At 45.9% G+C, this 18,545-nt stretch overlaps 1 protein-coding gene across 3 annotated transcripts in view; it reads right to left on the bottom strand.

The window, feature by feature from the left end:
• The window catches only part of OPHN1 (oligophrenin 1), a 584,093-nt gene that overhangs the window by 557,259 nt on the left and 8,289 nt on the right, over positions 1-18,545 (bottom strand). For all 3 annotated transcript variants that reach the window (XM_063937075.1, XM_063937074.1, XM_063937076.1), the window contains exon 2: positions 10,482-10,643. In XM_063937075.1, the coding sequence (XP_063793145.1) occupies positions 10,482-10,635 (154 nt within the window). In that variant the 5' untranslated portion in view covers positions 10,636-10,643. The remainder of the gene's footprint in view (positions 1-10,481; positions 10,644-18,545) is intronic.

Consider the following 18,545-nt stretch of genomic DNA (forward strand, 5'->3'; position numbering starts at 1 on the left):
CCCCGGTGGGCCATTCATGTCCTAGGCAGACTCTGCACAAAACTGGCTTGGGTATGCAATCCGCCATTTGTAAACTGTAACTTTATAATCACGCACCAACTCAAATTTTAAGTACACAGAGTCCATCAGTTTGAAAACTCACAAAAAGATTTTCTGTTTCAAGGGACTAGATGACAGTTTCCACATACAGGTTGAGTATCCCATATCCAAAATGCTTGGGACTAGAAGCATTTTGGATATCGGATTCTTCCGTATTTTGGAATAATTGCATACCATAATGAGATATCATGGAGATGGGACCCAAGTCTAAGCACAGAATACATTTATGTTTCATATACACCATTATACACGCAGCCTGAAGGTTATTTTATACAATATTTTTAATAACTTTGTGTATTAAACAAAGTTTGTATACATTGAGCCATCAGAAAACAAAAATTTCACTATATTAGTCTCACTCAAAAAATTCTGTATTTCGGTATATTTGGATATGGGATACTCAACCTGTAATGACCTTTAGATATATGTGGTACTTCCGCTTAAATCTATTGTTACAATAAATGCATCCTGAATTAGTCATGTGCACATACTTAGGAAGCCAGAGTTTTAACATACATGCACAACCCACGGGGATCTATTCTCACTATGCGACAGGGGCTAGGTCGGAATCGCATGCACATAATGAGTGTGCTTGCGATACTGACTATGTGTGATTTTGGCTAAGTGTCAATGTTGACTCTCTCTTCTATAGAGATAGTCAAAATGTACTTGCCTGCACAGTCTATCTAGGTTTGCGATGCCGCGCATCGGCATTGAATCGGGATTGCAAGGTGACTTTCACCTTGCGATCTGCACTAACTTTTCTTACGATTTTGACTATATAGGAACAGGCAAGTATGGTTTGGGATAGAGAGGGTTCCGCAAGACTGAGAATGTCCCAGTCTAAATGAATGAATCATGCAAACAGAGGATCTCAATAGTGAACACAGGAGCACAGGCCCAGCAGTGCACTTCAACCATAATAATAGCACCCTCGGATTGAGGTTACACAAAGAGCAATGTAAATCCAGACCTTACATAGTAACATAGTATCTAAGGTTGAAAAAAGACAATTGTCCATCGAGTTCAACCTATTTGTGGTCTCCTATGCACGATTATTTTGTATAAAATTTGGACTGAAGTTGATGACTGCCGTTACGTTTTACCCCTCTTTTTTATAATAACCATAGTGCGTGACTGTGCCCCGTAACCCTGGATATCCTTATCCATTAGGAATTTATCTAACCCATTCTTAAAGGTGTTGACCGAGTCGGCCATTACAACTCCCTCAGGCAGGGAATTCCAAACACGTATCGTCCTTACCATAAAAAAGGCTTTGTGCGGAATCTCCTCTCCTCTAACCTGAACGAGTGTCCACGAGTTCTCGGTGTTGACCTAACCAAAAACAGGTCCTGCGCAAGATCTGTATATTGTCCCCTTATATATTTGTAAATGTTGAGCATGTCCCCTCTTAATCTCCTCTTTTCCAGTGTAAACACGCCTAGTCTTGCAAGCCTTTCCTCGTATTCCAGCGTCTCCATACCCTTAATTAGTTTGGTCGCCCGCCTTTGAACCTTTTCTAGCTCCAGGATATCCTTTTTGTAGTAAGGTGCCCAGAATTGTACACAGTATTCAAGGTGTGGCCTCACTAGTGATTTATATAACGGGAGTATAATACTCTCGTCCCTAGCATCAATTCCCTGTTTTATTCATGCTAATATCTTATTAGCCTTCTTTGCTGCAGTCCTACTTTGGGTACTACTGCTTAGTTTGCCATCTATGAGGACACCCAAGTTCTTTTCCAGTACAGAATCCCCTAATTTTACCCCATTTAGTAGGTAGGTGTTATTTTTGTTCTTGTTACCACAGTGCATTACCTTACACCTGTCTGTATTGAAGCGCATTCTCCATTTCGCTACCCAAGCTTCTGATTTAACTAAGTCGTTCTGAAGCAACTCTGCATCACCCTCCGCATTTATAACTTTACACAATTTGGTATCATCTGCAAAAATTGACACCATGCTCTCTAGACCTTCTGTTAGGTCGTTAATGAAAATATTGAACAATAGCGGTCCTAATACTGAGCCTTGCAGCTCACCACTTAGCACTTTAGTCCAAGTTGAAAAAGATCCATTAACCACAACGCGCTGCTCCCTATTATCTAACCAGTTTTTGACCCAAGTGCATATTGTGCTTCCTAGCCCTGATTCTTGTAGCTTGTAGATAAGTATCATGTGTGGTACAGTGTCGAATGCTTTGGCAAAATCTAAAAGACAAAAACATCCCCCTCTTTACCTTGATGTAGGTTTGCGCTTACTGTTTCATAAAAGCCAAGTAAATTGGTTTGACAGGATCTGTCCTTCATAAACCCATGTGATTCCTTTTAATGACCTTATTGACTTCAAGGAACTTCTGAATACTATCTCTTAGAATACCTTCTAATACTTTCCCCACTATAGATGTAAGACTAATTGGTCTATAATTACCTGGTTCAGCTTTACTTCCCTTTTTGAATATAGGCACTACTTCCGCTATACGCCAGTCTTTGGGAACCATACCTGATATTACTGAATCCTTAAAGATCAAAAATAGCGGTTTTGCAAGTTCAGAGGGAAGCTCCATTAGAACCCTTGGGTAAATACCATCGGCACCTGGTGACTTATTAATCTTTAAATGTTTTAATTGGTCACAGACTACTTCCTCGCTTAAATAAGTACCTATCAGTGGGATATTCTCATTATTGAGATTATGTGTTAGTCCCTGAATTGGGTCCTCTCTAGTAAATACTGTTGAAAAAAAATAAGAATTTACTTACCGATAATTCTATTTCTCGTAGTCCGTAGTGGATGCTGGGAACTCCGTAAGGACCATGGGGAATAGCGGCTCTGCAGGAGACTGGGCACAAAAAGAAAGCTTTAGGACTACCTGGTGTGCACTGGCTCCTCCCCCTATGACCCTCCTCCAAGCCTCAGTTAGGATACTGTGCCCGGACGAGCGTACACAATAAGGAAGGATTTTGAATCCCGGGTAAGACTCATACCAGCCACACCAATCACACCGTACAACTTGTGATATGAAACCCAGTTAACAGCATGATAACAGAGGAGCCTCTGAATAGATGGCTCACAACAAGAACCCGATTAGTTAACAATAACTATGTACAAGTATTGCAGACAATCCGCACTTGGGATGGGCGCCCAGCATCCACTACGGACTACGAGAAATAGAATTACCGGTGAGTAAATTCTTATTTTCTCTGACATCCTAGTGGATGCTGGGAACTCCGTAAGGACCATGGGGATTATACCAAAGCTCCCAAACGGGCGGGAGAGTGCGGATGACTCTGCAGCACCGAATGAGAGAACTCCAGGTCCTCCTCAGCCAGGGTATCAAATTCATAGAATTTTGCAAACGTGTTTGCCCCTGACCAAGTAGCTGCTCGGCAAAGTTGTAAAGCCGAGACCCCTCGGGCAGCCGCCCAAGATGAGCCCACCGTCCTTGTGGAATGGGCTTTTATTGATTTAGGCTGCGGTAATCCTACCGCAGAATGCGCCAGCTGAATAGTGCTACAAATCCAGTGCGCAATAGACTGCTTAGAAGCAGGAGCACCCAGCTTGTTGGGTGCCATCAGGATAAACAGCGAGTCAGTTTTCCTGACTCCAGCCGTCCTGGAAAAATAAAATTATCAGGGCCCTGACTACGTCCAGCAACTTGGAATCCTCCAAGTCCCCAGTAGCCGCAGGCACCACAATAGGTTGGTTCAAGTGAAAACCTGAGACCACCTTCGGGAGAAACTAAGGACGAGTCCTCAATTCTGCCCTATCCATATAGAAAATCAGATAAGGCCTTTTACATGACAAAGCCGCCAATTCTGACACACGCCTGGCCAAGGCCCAGGCCAACAGCATGACCACTTTCCACGCGAGATACTTTAGCTCCATGGTTTTAAGTGGCTCAACCCATGCGACTTTAGGAAATCCAACACCACGTTGAGATCCAAAAAGTGTCACAGGAGGCACAAAAGGAGGCTGAATATGTAGTACTCCTTTAACCAAAGTCTGAACTTCAGGCAGTGAAGCCAGTTCTTTCTGGAAGAAAATCGACAGAGCCGAAATCTGGACCTTGATGGACCCCAATTTGAGGCCCAAACGTCACCCCTGCTTGCAGGAAGTGCAGGAATCGACATAGTTGAAATTCCTCCGTCGGGGCCTTCATGGCCTCCCACCAAGCAACAAATTTTCGCCAAACGCAGCGATATTGTCTTGCGGTGACATCCTTCCTGGCTATGATCAGGGTAGGGATGACTTCCTTCGGAATACCCTTTTCCTTTAGGATCCGGTGTTCTACCGCCATGCCGTCAAACGCAGCCGCGGTAAGTCTTGGAACAGACAGGGTCCCTGCTGCAGCAGGTCTTGTCCGAGCGGCAGAGGCCAAGGGTCCTCTGCCAGCATCTCTTGAAGTTCCGGGTACCAAGCTCTTCATGGCCAATCCGGAACCCCGAGTATGGTTTTCACTCCTCGCCTTCTTATTATTTTCAGTACCTTGGGTATGAGAGGTAGGGGAGGAGACACATAAACAGACTGGTACACCCACGGTGTCACTAGAGCGTCCCCAGCGATCGCCTGAGGGTCCCTTGACCTGGCGCAATATCTTTTCAACTTCTTGTTGAGGCGGGACGCCATCATGTCCACCCGTGGTCATTCCCAACGGTTTACCCGCATTTGGAAAACTTCTGGATGAAGTCCCCATTCTCCTGGGTGTAGGTCGCCCATCGGAGAATCCTTGTGGCTTCTGCCATCGCCATCCTGCTTCTTGTGCCGCCCTGTCTGTTTACATGGGCGACCGCCGTGATGTCGTCTGATTGGATCAGTACCGGCTGGTTCTGAAGCAGGGGCCTTGCTTGGCTTAGGGCATTGTAAATGGCCCTTAGCTGCAGAATATTTATGTGAAGCGGAATCTCCTTGGAAATTTCTTCCCTGTGTGACTGCACCCCAGCCCCGAAGGCTGGCATCCGTGGTCACCAGGACCCAGTCCTGTATTCCGAATCTGCGGCCCTCTAGTAGATGAGCCCTCTGCAGCCACCACAGCAGCGACACCCTGTTTCTTGCTGACAGGGTTATCCGCTGTTGTATCTGTAGATGGGACCCGGACCATTAGTCCCACAGGAACGTCCTTGCGTGGAGTCTTCCGAATGGAATTATGCTTCGTACGAAGCTACCAGTTTTCCCAGGACTCGTGTGCATTGATGTACCGACACCTGTCCTGGTTTTAGGATGTCTCTGACTAGAGATGACAACTCCTCGGCTTTTTCCACTGGAAGAAACACTCTTTTCTGGTCTGCGTTCAGAAACATTCCCAGTAACAGAAGACGTGTCGTCGGGACCAGCTGTGACTTTGGAATATTGAGAATCCAGTCGTGCTGTTGTAGCACTTCCCGAGAGAGTGCTACCCCCACTACCAACTGTTCTTTGGACCTCGCCTTTATCAGGAGATCGTCCAAGTACGGGATAATAAAAACTTCCTTCTTGCGAAGGAGTATCGTCACTTCGGCCATTACCTAGGTAAAGACCTTCGGTGCCGTGGACAACTCCAACGGCCGCGTCTGGAACTGATAGTGACAGTCCTGTACCATATATCTGAGGTACTCCTGGTGAGGGGGGTAAATGGGGACATGCAGGTACGCATCCTTGATGTCCAGGGAGACCCTGTAATCCCCCTCGTCCAGGCTCGTAATAACCGCCCTGAGCGATTCCATCTTGAACTTGAATCTTCTGATATAAAAGTTCAAGTATTTTAATTTCAAGATGGGTCTCACCGAACCGTTTCGGTACCACACCCACTGTGGAATAGTAACCCCTTCCTTGCTGAAGGAGGGGCACCTTGACAATCACTTGTTGCGATTATAGTGTTGAATATCCACCAACACCGTCTCCCTGGCAGAGGGAGGTGCCGGTAAGGCAGATTTTAGGAAACGGCGGGGGGAAGAACGTCTCGAACTCCAGCCTGTACCCCTGAGATACTACTTGAAGGACCCAGGGATCCATGTGGGAGAGCCCACTGTCCGCTGAAATATCTGAGACGGGCCCCCACCGTACCCGGGTCCGCCTGAGCAGCCCCAGCACCATGCTGTGGACCTACCGGACGCAGGGAGGACTTCTGCTTTTGGGAACTAGCTGTGTGTTGCAGCTTTTTCCTCTACCTTTGCCTCTCGGCAGAAAGGATGAGCCTCTAGCCCTCTTGCTTTTCTGGGGCCGAAAGGACTGTACTTGATGATACGGTGCTTTCTTTTGTTGTGGGGTAGCCTGTGGCAAAAAAATTGATTTCCCACAGTAGCTGTGGAAACGAGGTCTGAAAAACTATCCCCAAACAGTTTTACCCCCTTATAGGGCAACTTCCATGTGCCGATTCGAGTCGGCATCGCCTGACCATTGCCAAGTCCATAACCCCCGTCTGGCGGCAATGGACCTAGCGCTTATTTTTTGATGCCAGCCGGCAAATATCCCTCTGTGCATCACGCATGTATAAGACCACGTCTTTTATATGCTCTATTTTCAGCAAAATATTGTCCCTATCCATAGTTATTTTCCGACAGGGAATCTGACCACGCAGCGGGAGCACTGCACATCCATGCCGAAGCAACGGCTGGTCGAAATATAATGCCCTAGTGTGTGACCATATCTTATAGGGTAACCTCCTGCTTTCTATCAGCAGGTTCCTTCAGGACGGCCGTATCCGGAGACGGTAGTGCCACCTTTTCTGATAAGCGTGTAAGCGCTGTATCTACCCTATGGGGTGTTTCCCCGCGTGACCTATCCTCTGGCGGGAAAGGGTACGCTGCCAATAACCGTTGTAGAAATTATCAATTTCTTACCGGGGGAAGACCACTCTTCCTCACACACCTCATTTAATTTCTCAGATGCAGGAAAAACGACTAATAGTTTTCTCTCACCAAACACAATATCCTTTTATGTGGTACCTGGGGTATAATCATAAATGTGTAATAAATTTTTTCATTGCCTCAATCCTGTAACGGGTGGACCTATTTGGAGGGTACACCAGTCTCATCGATGTCGACACTGGAGTCAGTATCCGTGTCGACATCTGTGTCTGTTATCTGAGGTAGCGGGCGATTTTAGAGCCCCCCCATGACATTTGAGACGCTGGAACAGGCACAAGCTGAGTAGCCGGCTGTTCCGTGTCGTCGACCTTTTATGTAAGGAGTTGACACTTTCACGTAATCCTTCCATAAGTTCAACCACACCGGTGTCGACCCCGCAGGGGGTGACAACATATTTACAGGCATTCGCTCCGCCTCCACCTCATTATCCTCCACATACCTGTCGACACAGCCGTACCGACACACAGCACACACACAGGGAATGCTCTGATAGAGGACAGGACCCCACAAAGCCCTTTGGGGAGACAGAGGGAGAGTATGCCAGCACACACCATGGCACTATATATCACAGGGATAGCACCTATAAAAAAGTGTTTTCCCTTATAGCTGCATATATTGTATACTGCGCCTAATTTGTGCCCCCCCCTCTCTTTTTTAACCCTTTCTGTAGTGTAGTTACGCAGGGGAGAGCCAGGGAGCTTCCCTCCAACGGAGCTGTGAGGGAAAAATGGCGCCAGTGTGCTGAGGGAGATAGCTCCGCCCCTTTTTCGCTGACTTTTCTCCCGCATTTTTATGGATTCTGGCAGGGGTTAATGTACATCCATATAGCCCTGGGGGTTATATGTGATGTATTTTTGCCAGCCAAGGTGTTAATATTGCTGCTCAGGGCGCCCCCCCCCCCCCCCAGCGCCCTGCACCCATCAGTGACCGCAGTGTGAGGTGTGCATGAGGAGCAATGGCGCACAGCTGCAGTGCTGTGCGCTACCTTGATGAAGACTGATGTCTTCTGCCGCCGATTTTCCGGACCTCTTCTTGCTTCTGGCTCTGTAAGGGGGCCGGCGGCGCGGCTCTGGGACCGGACTCCGAGGCTGGGCCTGTGTTCGATCCCTCTGGAGCTAATGGTGTCCAGTAGCCTAAGAAGCCCAAGCTGGCTGCAAGCAGGCAGGTTCGCTTCTTCTCCCCTTAGTCCCTCGATGCAGTGAGCCTGTTGCCAGCAGGTCTCACTGAAAATAAAAAACCTAAAACTAACTTTTATCTAAGAAGCTCAGGAGAGCCCCCTAGATTGCACCCTGCTCGGTCGGGCACAAAAATCTAACTGAGGCTTGGAGGAGGGTCATAGGGGGAGGAGCCAGTGCACACCAGGTAGTCCTAAAGCTTTCTTTTTGTGCCCAGTCTCCTGCGGAGCCGCTATTCCCCATGGTCCTTACGGAGTTCCCAGCATCCACTAGGACGTCAGAGAAACTAATTTAGTGTGTCCGCTATGTCATTATCATTTTTGCTTAAGACTCCCAACTTGTCTTTTAAAGGGCCTATACTCTCCTTCTTTAATCTCTTGCTATTAATGTATTTAAAGAATTTTTTGGGATTCGCTTTGCTTTCCTTTGCTACTAGTTTTTCAGTTTCTACTTTAGCCGCTCTTATTTCCTTTTTGCAAATTTTGTTACATTCCTTATAGTGCTGAAATGACTCTGCTTCCCCGACAGACTTGTATTTTTTAAATGCTCTCCTTTTCTTGCCCATAAGTTCCTTTATCTTTTTGTTAAGCCACATCGGTTTATGATTTTTATTCCTTTTTTTGCTGCTCGTAGGAATAAATTTGAGTGTATTTTTAGCTAGCAGGAATTTTAGTACCTCCCATTTCTCCGTAGTATTTTTTCCTAAAAACAAACCTTCCCATTCAATATCCCTGAAAAATACACTCATCTTTTCAAAATTTGCTTTGCTAAAGTTTAGAGTTCTAGTTGAGCCAGTATAGGGCTGTTTATGAAAACTGATATTGAATGTGACCATATTGTGGTCGCTGTTTCCTATGGGCTCCCTATGGGTTCCCCTACTATAATACCAGATACCAAATCCCCATTGTTTGTTAATACCAGGTCTAAGATTGCATTGCACCTAGTTGGTTCCTCAATTAGTTGAACTAAGTAGTTATCTTGCTAAATATTACACTGCAATTGCAATGTTTAAAACTGTATGCATGAATGTGTACCAACCTCACAGAAGCTATGAAACTCAAAGCAGTTGTAAAGTGAATATATAAATGTCCTAACCAAAACTCACGTTTAGAAATCGGATATGACAGATTTTGCATATATAATGTATTTCTATTGGCTGTGCAGTTTCCATTATGTTGCAGAATTAAAGCTTTAAAAACAAGGAGTTAATAATTGCAAATGCCAGATGGGAAAATGTGTCTCATTCCACCTGTTCAGCAGCCTACGCACAGCAAAATCCTTCATTATTAGCATTTCCCACTACTCTGCATGCTGCAACTATAGCCAGCACCATATTGCAAGCCTTGATTCAAGCCCACATATACCACATCATAATGTTTATGGATGGACTATACATCACTTTACTGGGAGGCTGCAGACATTAACAATTGAGAGATCAGTGGAAATGAACCAAATCCTTAAACTTAGCAGGCAATCGTCCTGACATGTCACCTCAGCTACTTCTGCCACATGTCATCCATGATCATGCACAGCATGTGAAAACGTAACAGCTTGCATTTTAGCATGTCCATTATTGTTAGTTTACCTAGACATGTGTCATATCTTGGTATTGCAACACACCTTTCCCCTGCTCTGTCTCTAGGCACACCCTGAGTTAAATACGCTGGAGGGTAGTCAATCGTCCAGAAAACAAAGGAGGTAAGAAATTATATGAAGTTGGCATGGTAGTCATCAATACACAAAGCCATGTTAATAAACATGAGAACCAAATAGCAACCATCTCTTCCTTCTTGTGTGTAACTGTCTGAAAAAAGTATTTCATTCTAAATGCTGCATAATATATTCACAGCACACCCCTTACAGTCTTATTTCTAATAGGGCATAGTCACTTGGGTACAGGGAAGGTCATATTTGCCCTTGAACAGTGGACCAATTGGTACTCCTTTTAAAACGACTACAGTATTTCATCAAGCACCTAGAAAACTGCTACTAATCTCAATGTCTCATCCCATTAACAAGGAGACAGAAAGTATGACAATGGATTATTATTAGTATGACAAACAGGATTTACTGGATAGTGAATAAATGCACTTGACTTTGCTACTGTATTTAAGAAAACAAAAATCAGTTTAATGTTACATTTCTCACAGCAGCCTTTAACCTCTATCAATGAAAGCTGATCTGATTGTAAAGCGCAACGGAATTTGCTGCGCTGTATAAGAAACTGTTAATAAATAATAATAATAAGTTTTGGTTTTTTCATGACGAGAATGCTGTTTTTGTATGACAGAGCTGGACAGCTCTTCTCACTCATAATGCAAAATAACCAGTCATGTCAATTCATAAGAGCATGTTACTGGTCTACTTACCCTTTATGGCACCAATAAGAGCATTTCCATCTTTTATCACATCCTTAATGAATTTATTTGTCTTCTCCAGCTCTTGTTCATAACCCTTTAAACTCTCTCTGAAGACTGGGCTGTCCAGATAGCAATCACTGAATTCCAGGGGAGGGTGAGCCATTATGTCTCCTAAGAAAACAAGACATAAAACATTACGATTGGTTTACCAAGTGTTAGGAGCCTAGCAAAAAAAATGTTTTATAAAACTGCCCTGACATTACCACTATTTGCAGTGCTGGTTTAGGGAAACTTATCAAAAAGCTGTACCCAGAAGAGCACATCCGATAAGACGCTGTCAAAGGCGACAGAGTTTCAGTATAGTGACAGCGATCATTATTTCTCACACGTCCTAGAGGATGCTGGGGATGCTACAAGAACCATGGGGTATAGACGGGATCCGCAGGAGACATGGGCACTTGAAGACTTTAAAAGGGGTGTGAACTGGCTCCTCCCTCTATGTCCCTCCTCCAGACTCCAGTTAGATTCTGTGCCCAGAGAGACTGGTCACATACTGAGGAGCTCTACTGAGTTTCTCGGGATAAGACTATGTTAGGTTTATTATTTTCAGGGAGCACTGCTGGCAACAGGCTCCCTGCATCGTGGGACTGAGGGGAGAGAAGCAGATCTACTTCTGTGAGTTTCAAGGCTCTGCTTCTTAGGCTACTGGACACCATTAGCTCCAGAGGGTCTGATCACTTGGTACGCCTAGCTGCTCGTTCCCGGAGCCGCGCCGTCACCCCCCTTGCAGAGCCAGAAGAAAGAAGCCGGGTGAGTAAATGAAGAACAGAAGACTTCAGTGATGGCAGAAGACTTTGGGACTCTGAGGTACCGCGCAGCGCCATTACTCCCACACACAAGTGGCACTACAAGGGTGCAGGGCGCAGGAGGGGCGCCCTGGGCAGCATGTATACCTCAGATAGAGACTGGCAAGAGAGATATTAAGTCAGAGACGCTGGCCCTGCCGAAGCACTGCTGAACAGATCACAGTGAAAAACGGGGGGGGGCCACAGTGTTTAGTGTAATATATGTTAAAAATAAAGCACAATATATAATGAGTGTGGTGTAAAAGAGCTGGTAAACGTCTGCTGTGTTTTCCAGACAGAAAGTACTAGGTCTATCCCTTATAGTCGGCATGTCTGAGGCTGAGGGCTCTGCCACAAACGGCTATGGGAATGTCTCTGTCGGCACCGCCGACTCCTGATGGTACTTGGTTCATGTAAATAAGTGTCAACATGTCAGTAGATGTATGTTTTACCAATGTGAAAACTATATGGGAGACAAAGACGTGTGTGGGTGACCCTGTCGGCACCAACTAATCTGACTGGGTAAAAATCGACATGATAATGTGATGCATTTCAGAAAGCTATACCTGTATGTGTGTGTGTGTGTGTGTGTGTGTATGTATATATATATATATATGTATATATATATATATATATATATATATATATATATATATATATATATATAAATAAAATGTATATATATAGTACTGTTGCATAGATCTGTGGCTCGAACACAGACATTCGAATTTTTGTGGAGGGCGTAATATTAATAATATATTTCCCTCAGACCCCTCGTGGTCGCAAAAAATTTATTTTGCCCAGTTACTGCTCCCTGATATCGACACGAATACTATTTCTTATGTCGACCATGATGTTTCCGGTTTAGATCCACAACATCGGCATTCAGTACATGTTTCATACACATTAAGAACAAATTAACGTCACTAGGGACCCTGCTGTTCCGGACATAAATATATATATGAAATATCTATATATAGATATGTGTGTATATGTGTATATTCATGTAAAATTTATAATGAATGCTGAAGTAAAGTTATTCCTTCTCATGTGCTGGTCGCTCTGTTGAAAAAGCTCTAGGTCAGCCGTGACAAGGTGGTTTCAAATCCTCACGAGGAGTCCGAGTGTTTATTCTTTTCCCGCCGTGGATAGAATAAAGTGAGAATCAACCCCTGTTCTGCACGGGTCCCTGTCACAAAGGATCGTATACAGGAAGCTAAGTGAAATTTTAATTATATGCTTTGATTATATTTGCATTACATGCACATGGGGGAGTGCTTGTATTCAGAAATGGTCGGTTACCTTGTCATCCGATATAATTACCCTGGGGAGAGATGGGATACTCCTTAAGTTGGGTCATATCTAGAACATTGCAGCATACTGCCGTGCGACTACAAGAGGTATGGGACTCTTGGGTTCGCGAGCCAAATCCATGGCGGACTCGGCTAGGAGGGCGTTTTGGATTCATCAATGGAATGCTGAGGCTGACTCCGAGAAGTACTGGAGTATCTTCCCTATGAAGGTGAAACCTGGTTTGGGGATGGCTTTGTTATGTTGATCTCGGCAGATACCACTGGTAAGTCTGCCTTCTTGAGCTATGTTCCCTCACAATGGTTGGTGATGCATTTTTGTAGGATGCAGTCATTTCGACCGGATGGATACGTTTTTTTTTTTTCCCCTTCTTTGCAGGTAGAGGAAGGTGAAAAGGTAAGAGGTCAGCAGCATTTTCAGGTTTGCAGAAGCAGAAATCATCCTCTGTTTCTACCGCATCCACCGCATATCGCTGGGTCTATCTTGCGGGAGCCCACACCGGTGGGACCACGTCTGATACTCTTCAGTCAGTCCTGGAATGGACATGGACCAGTGAGTTAATAATAGAGTCCCAAGGGGGACATACTGGAGTTTCCAGATGATTCCCCTCACTGATTTTTCAAATAGATCTGACCGATTCTCCTCTGGGTGGGGAGGTAGTATGCGACGCCATACAAGAGTTGGGTCAGGATCAGGACATGGTCCTGCTGTCCCTGTCACAAAAAAAAAAAAAAAGCTGTTATTCAAGCTTTTTCGTGCTTCTGAGCCCGGACAGCTCGGTCAGAACAATCCCCAAAATTTCTACTTAAGAAGTTGAACTACAAGATGGAATCTTTCAGGGCAGGGATCTCCAATCTGTAAAAGGATAAAGAAGGTTTAAGTGCGGTTTCTTCCGCATTAGGCTTACCTGGGTTTGCTGTTCAGGATTGTCATTGCCAATTCACCAGAGTGATGGCAGTATGATGGTTTTCCTTCAATAATAAAAGCCATTATTATTCTGTACTGGGACGCTCTCCTGACTACGGCGAGGTCAAGAAACAAGTGGTGCAAATCGTTGTTTTCTCTCTGACAGTTCTTCAACACAGTGGTTGGCTCCTGAACTTGCCAGAATCACTGTTGATCCCAACAACGCGGATGTCGGAGTTGGGAATAAGGTTAGATACAGAACTGTTGAGACTTTGTTTTTTCCAGTGGAAAGAGATCTGAGGATCCAGAGTCGGATCAGATTTGCAACAGTGTAAATCCATCAATACGTTCCGCTGATGAAGAAGATGGTTGCGGCCTACGAGGCCATTCGGTGAGCAGGTTAAATGCCGGAGTGGTTTTAGCGGGACCAGTTGGACATGTGGTCCGGGTCTCACCTGCACATGCACCGGAAAATAATACTATTATCCAGGACCAGAATATCTCTCCTGTGGTGGCTGCACAGTTCTCATCTCCTAGAGGGACGAAGGTTCGGGATCCAGGATTAGATCTGTCGAAGTCGAAAAATATTGCAATACACACATCACGTACAAACTACACACAGATGGCCTCCGTACGTGTACTTGTTCTGCTATGCGTGCGCATATTCGCAACTTGCGTATGGTCGCTCCCGCGGTCCTGCGCATTAGCGCGTGGTATGAGTATTTACGGTAGAGTTTGTGAACGCATGGAAAAACCATCAAAACACATTATATATTTAATCCAAATAGTGCACAATGTACACATAGTCTCCCTGCACCACACCAGCAAGTTACAACAGTTTAAATGGTATCAGAACAAAGGGATTCACCTTTATAGGATAGGAGGGGACAGAACAAGGTTATAAGGTGGTGTTTGGTATCCAGCTGTAGGGTATTTTAAGGGAAATATTCCGGTGTTGGTTTGCAGAAGATCGCAAGCTCCTGCGAATAGTTATGCGCAGGAGCAGAATATAAATATTAACTGTGTTTACTGTACATTAGGTATGCGGCGGGAACCCAGAGGAGACCACCTACAAGTGCACCTGGAACAGACATCGCCCACCTATTCAAACCAACCTATGACCTCTCCTGTACTGTAAATGACCATCCCTGTGTCCAATGGACAAAGATTACAGTATCCATGTGTTAAGTTTTGGAATATTGTATAAAAGAGCCAGCTGCATGCCCGGCCAGACACAGACTCTGAAGGTCATCTACCTAGATGACTGAGGACCAGACTGGGAAGCGCAGGTGAAACCAAACACGTATGTACCATTGATTGTAGCCATTATTCTATTGTATTGTATTGTTTATATTGTTACCCCCTGCAAGCAAAGAACCGTTGGTGGGTTAGACCCCAACCTAGTTTTGAATTACAATTGGTGTCGTGTTCCATTTCCTTGCTAAGGTTTAAAGTGTATTTACAGCCACTCGGGCTGCTGCATTGTGTTAACAGCGTATAGGCCTGTGTACGCAATCTGTGCAGCCACTACGCCCTTTCGACGTACATACGCAGAGTGCGTACACTGTGCGACCTTGTGTACGTAAGGTTTGTAAATAATAATAAGATTTTACTCACCGGTAAATCTATTTCTCGTAGTCCGTAGTGGATGCTGGGAACTCCGAAAGGACCATGGGGAATAGCGGCTCCGCAGGAGACTGGGCACAACTAAAGAAAGCTTTTAGGTCACCTGGTGTGCACTGGCTCCTCCCACTATGACCCTCCTCCAAGCCTCAGTTAGGACACTGTGCCCGGACGAGCTGACATAATAAGGAAGGATTTTGAATCCCGGGTAAGACTCCTACCAGCCACACCAATCACACCGTATAACTCGTGATACTATACCCAGTTTAACAGTATGAAAACAACTGAGCCTCTCAACAGATGGCTCAACAATAACCCTTTAGTTAACAATAACTATGTACAAGTATTGCAGACAATCCGCACTTGGGATGGGCACCCAGCATCCACTACGGACTACGAGAAATAGATTTACCGGTGAGTAAAATCTTATTTTCTCGGACGTCCTAGTGGATGCTGGGAACTCCGAAAGGACCATGGGGATTATACCAAAGCTCCCAAACCGGCGGGAGAGTGCGGATGACTCTGCAGCACCGAATGAGAGAACTCAAGGTCCTCCTCAGCCAGGGTATCAAATTTGTAGAATTTTGCAAACGTGTTTGCCCCTGACCAAGTAGCAGCTCGGCAAAGTTGTGAAGCCGAGACCCCTCGGGCAGCCGCCTAAGAAGAGCCCACCTTCCTTGTGGAATGGGCTTTTACTGATTTAGGATGCGGCAGTCCAGCCGCAGAATGCGCCAGCTGAATTGTGCTACAAATCCAGCAAGCAATAGTCTGCTTAGAAGCAGGAGCACCCAGTTTGTTGGGTGCATACAGGATAAATAGCGAGTCAGTTTTCCTGACTCTAGCCGTCCTGGAAACATACATTTTCAAGGCCCTGACTACGTCCAGTAACTTGGAATCCTCCAAGTCCCTAGTAGCCGCAGGCACCACAATAGGTTGGTTCAAGTGAAAAGCTGATACCACCTTAGGGAGAAACTGGGGACGAGTCCTCAATTCCGCCCTATCCATATGGAAAATCAGATAAGGGCTTTTACATGACAAAGCTGACAATTCTGACACACGCCTGGCTGAAGCCAAGGCCAATAACATGACCACTTTCCACGTGAGATATTTTAGATCCACGGTTTTAAGTGGCTCAAACCAATGTGATTTTAAGAAACTCAACACCACGTTGAGATCCCAAGGTGCCACTGGAGGCACAAACGGGGGCTGAATATGCAGCACTCCTTTCACAAACGTCTGAACTTCAGGTAGTGAAGCTAGTTCTTTCTGGAAGAAAATCGACAGAGCCGAGATCTGAACCTTAATGGAGCCTAATTTCAGGCCCATAGTCACTCCTGCTTGTAGGAAATGCAGAAATCGACCTAGTTGAAATTCCTCTGTTGGGGCCTTTTTGGCCTCACACCAAGCAACATATTTCCGCCATATGCGGTGATAATGCTTTGCAGTTACATCTTTCCTGGCTTTAATCAGCGTAGGAATGACTTCCTCTGGAATGCCCTTTTCCTTCAGGATCCGGCGTTCAACCGCCATGCCGTCAAACGCAGCCGCGGTAAGTCTTGGAACAGACAGGGCCCCTGCTGCAGCAGGTCCTGTCTGAGCGGCAGAGGCCATGGGTCCTCTGAGATCATCTCTTGAAGTTCCGGGTACCACGCACGTCTTGGCCAATCCGGAACCACGAGTATTGTTCTTAACTCCTCGTTTTCTTATTATTCTCAGTACCTTTGGTATGAGAGGCAGAGGAGGGAACACATAAACTGACTGGTACACCCACGGTGTCACTAGAGCGTCCACAGCTATCGCCTGAGGGTCCCTTGACCTGGCGCAATATCTCTCTAGTTTTTTGTTTAGGCGGGACGCCATCATGTCCACCTGTGGCCGTTCCCATCGATTTACAATCAGCGTGAAGACTTCTGGATGAAGTCCCCACTCTCCCGGGTGGAGGTCGTGCCTGCTGAGAAAGTCTGCTTCCCAGTTGTCCACTCCCGGAATGAACACTGCTGACAGTGCTAGTACGTGATTTTCCGCCCATCGGAGAATCCTTGTGGCTTCTGCCATTGCCATCCTGCTTCTTGTGCCGCCCTGTCGATTTACATGTGCGACTGCCGTGATGTTGTCTGACTGGATCAGTACCGGCTGGTGTAGAAGCAGGGATTTTGCCTGACTTAGGGCATTGTAAATGGCCCTTAGTTCCAGAATATTTATGTGTAGGGAAGTCTCCTGACTCGACCATAGTCCTTGGAAGTTTCTTCCCTGTGTGACTGCCCCCCAGCCTCGAAGGCTGGCATCCGTGGTCACCAGGACCCAGTCCTGTATGCCGAATCTGCGGCCCTCTAGAAGATGAGCACTCTGCAGCCACCACAGCAGAGACACCCTGGTTCTTGGAGATAGGGTTATTAGGCGATGCATCTGAAGATGCGATCCGGACCATTGGTCCAACAGGTCCCACTGAAAGATTCTGGCATGGAACCTGCCGAAAGGAATTGCTTCGTAAGAAGCCACCATCTTTCCCAGGACCCGCGTGCAGTGATGCACCGATACCTGTTTTGGTTTCAAGAGGTCTCTGACTAGAGATGACAGCTGCTTGGCTTTCTCCTCCGGGAGAAACACTTTTTTCTGGACTGTATCCAGAATCATACCCAGGAACAGTAGACGTGTCGTCGGAACCAGCTGTGATTTTGGAATATTCAGAATCCAACCGTGCTGGTGTAGCACCTCCTGAGATAGTGCTACTCCCACCAACAACTGCTCCTTGGACCTCGCCTTTATTAGGAGATCGTCCAAGTACGGGATAATTAAAACTCCCTTTCTTCGAAGGAGTATCATCATTTCCGCCATTACCTTGGTAAACACCCTCGGTGCCGTGGAGAGTCCAAACGGCAGCGTCTGGAATTGGTAATGGCAATCCTGTACCACAAATCTGAGGTACTCCTGGTGAGGATAGTAAATGGGGACATGCAGGTAAGCATCCTTGATGTCCAGGGATACCATGTAATCCCCCTCGTCCAGGCTTGCAATAACCGCCCTGAGCGATTCCATCTTGAACTTGAATTTTTTTATGTATGTGTTCAAGGATTTCAAATTTAAAATGGGTCTCACCGAACCGTCCGGTTTCGGTACCACAAACAGTGTGGAATAGTAACCCCGTCCTTGTTGAAGTAGGGGCACCCTGATTATCACCTGCTGGGAATACAGCTTGTGAATTGCCGCTAGCACAGCCTCCCTGTCTGAAGGAGTAATCGGCAAGGCAGATTTTAGGAACCGGTGGGGTGGAGACGCCTCGAATTCCAGTTTGTACCCTTGAGATACTATTTGCAGGATCCAGGGATCCACCTGTGAGCGAGCCCACTGATCGCTGAAATTTTTGTGGAGGCCCCCCACCGTACCTGGC

The sequence above is a fragment of the Pseudophryne corroboree genome, chromosome 8, assembly GCF_028390025.1.
Source record: "Pseudophryne corroboree isolate aPseCor3 chromosome 8, aPseCor3.hap2, whole genome shotgun sequence".
NCBI classification, from domain to species: Eukaryota; Metazoa; Chordata; class Amphibia; order Anura; family Myobatrachidae; genus Pseudophryne; species Pseudophryne corroboree.